The sequence below is a fragment of the Octopus sinensis genome, linkage group LG30, assembly GCF_006345805.1.
Source record: "Octopus sinensis linkage group LG30, ASM634580v1, whole genome shotgun sequence".
Taxonomy (NCBI): domain Eukaryota; kingdom Metazoa; phylum Mollusca; class Cephalopoda; order Octopoda; family Octopodidae; genus Octopus; species Octopus sinensis.
This window is the reverse complement of record NC_043026.1, coordinates 10,962,075-10,964,574: the sequence shown is the minus strand read 5'-3', so window position 1 is coordinate 10,964,574 and position 2,500 is coordinate 10,962,075. Positions and strand designations below refer to the sequence as shown.

Here is a 2,500-nt window from a genome sequence, read left to right as displayed (position 1 = left end):
ACCGCCTTTAGTCGAGCAAATCGACCCCGGGACTTATTCTTTGTAAGCCCAGTACTTATTCCATCGGTCTCTCTTTTGCCGAACCGCTAAGTGACGGGGACATAAACACACCAGCATCGGTTGTCAAGCAATGCTAGGGGGACAAACACAGACACACAAACACACACACACATATATATATACATATATACGACAGGCTTCTTTCAGTTTCCGTCTACCAAATCCACTCACAAGGCTTTGGTCGGCCCGAGGCTATAGTAGGAGACACTTGCCCAAGATGCCACGCAGTGGGACTGAACCCGGAACCATGTGGTTGGTTAGCAAGCTACTTACCACACAGCCTTGATGATGTTTTATTAAAAGTAGTTGTGTTGATGGTGGCAGTGGGAGTAATAATAAGAGAGAGAGAGAGAGATAGAGAGAGAGAGAGGGGCTAAACACTGAACTACAGAGCTAACGTACTGAACGAATATACTGGACATTGAATTCTTTTACACACACATTTAACCTTTTTGTGATGGTAATGGGGTGATGAGCTGGCAGAAACGTTAGCACGCCGGGCGAAATGCTTAGCGGTATTTCGTCTGCCGTTACGTTGTGAGTTCAAATTCTGCCGAGGTCGACTTTGCCTTTCATCCTTTCGGGGTCGATAAATTAAGTACCAGTTAAGCACTGGGGTCGATATAATCGACTTAATACCTATGTCTGTCCTTGTTTGTCCTCTCTATGTTTAGCCCCTTGTGGGTAATAAAGAAATAGGTATTTCGTCTGCAGTTACGTTGTGAGTTCAAATTCCGCCGAGGTCGACTTGCCTTTCATCCTTTCGGGGTCGATAAATTATAACCAGTTAAGCACTGGGGTCGATATAATCGACTTAATACCTATGTCTGTTCATGTTTGTCCCCTCTATGTTTAGCCCCTTGTGGGTAATAAAGAAATAGGTAATGGGGTGATAGTAATAGTACGGGCTGTAGGTGCGATCAAGGTGGAAGCGGCGGTGACGGTGGTGGTGGTGGCGGCGGCTGAGGCCGAAGGGATTAGGGATGACGGTGATAGTAAGGTGGAGGGGAAGGCGGCGAAGTCAAAGGTACTGATGGTGGTGACACAAGTAGGTAATCTGAATGGTGTGTGTATGGCAGATGTGGTGGCGATGGTGGTAGTACTCTTATCATGCTGCTTTGCAATAAGTTCCAAATCGACAAATTATATCACTGTTTTGATGAAAATTGTTCATTGCTTGAAAAATATTGTTCAAGTTTAATAATATTTGATAGGCGTAAGAGTGGCTGTGTGGTAAGTAGCTTGTTTACCAACCACATGGTTCTGGGTTCAGTCCCACTGCGTGGCACCTTGCGCAAGTGTCTTCTACTATAGCCTCGGGCCGACCAAAGCCTTGTGAGTGGATTTGGTAGACGGAAACTGAAAGAAGCCCGTCGTATATATATATATATATATATATATATATATGCGTGTGTGTGTTTGTGTGTCTGTGTTTGTCCCCCCAACATCGCTTGACAACTGATGGTGGTGTGTTTACATCCCCGTTACTTAGCGGTTCGGCAAAAGAGACCGATAGAATAAGTACTGGGCTTACAAAAAAGAATAAGTCCCGGGGTCGAGTTGCTTGATTAAAGGCGATGCTCCAGCATGGCCGCAGTCAAATGACTGAAGCAAGTAAAAGAGTAAAAGCGTAAAGAGTATGTACTCAATGCATGGAATGTCATTGTTGGGCCCAAAACCTATTGAAGAGCCCTCTACATAAGCTAGTGTTGAATAATTCTCACCAATTTTGTCGTTGCTATATTTTTGTACAGGTGTCATCAGAGCCTTTCTACCACATGTGTATCGTAGAAGTGGACGAGCGGTCACCCGTCAACACCATTTGCGATGTTTCAATGTATTACATTGACCAATGTTCCTATAAAAATGTTCCGGTCACACTGCCAAAAATGTGTTGTAAGTAGACAATCTTGTTTTGGAATGGTAAGGCCAGTGGGCAAAAAACAGAAAGAATATATGTGTGTGAGTGTGTATGTATGTATGTTATGTATGTATGTATGCATGTATCGTGTGACAGGGAGAAAAAATAATTATAAGACTGGATGGGAAATATATGAGAAAATGTCAGCTATTGAGGGCGGTGCTCCAGTGTGGCCACAATGATTGAAACCAGCAAACAAATAAAAGAGAAATAGAACAGTAAGGATGATGTGGTGGTGGTGGTGGTTGTGGTGGTGGTGGTGGTGGAAGTCGACAAACCGAGTAGGATAAAGAAGCATACACGCACACTCGAACACAACTGATACTGTGCAATAATAATGAGTAATAATGATGATCAGGTGAAAATGTTGGTGGTGGAGGTTACAAGCGGAATACTTTTGATCATATGTCAGTTGACTTAAACTTAAAACAGAAACCAGCAACACATACAAACAAACACACACTTACTTAATAATTCTGCCATTGCTCTAATTAGACATTACTCTGGCCAAGAAGGAGC

At 43.3% G+C, this 2,500-nt stretch overlaps 1 protein-coding gene across 2 annotated transcripts in view; it reads left to right on the top strand.

Annotated features, from left to right (window-relative positions):
• LOC115226285 overlaps window positions 1–2,500 on the top strand; it is a 111,069-nt gene that overhangs the window by 50,614 nt on the left and 57,955 nt on the right. The window contains exon 29 of one of the 2 annotated variants that reach the window (XM_029797273.2): window positions 1,815–1,956. The exons of the other annotated variant lie outside the window; for it this stretch is intronic. Within the exon in view, the coding sequence (XP_029653133.1) occupies window positions 1,815–1,956 (142 nt within the window). The remainder of the gene's footprint in view (window positions 1–1,814; window positions 1,957–2,500) is intronic. 2 annotated transcript variants of the gene reach the window in all.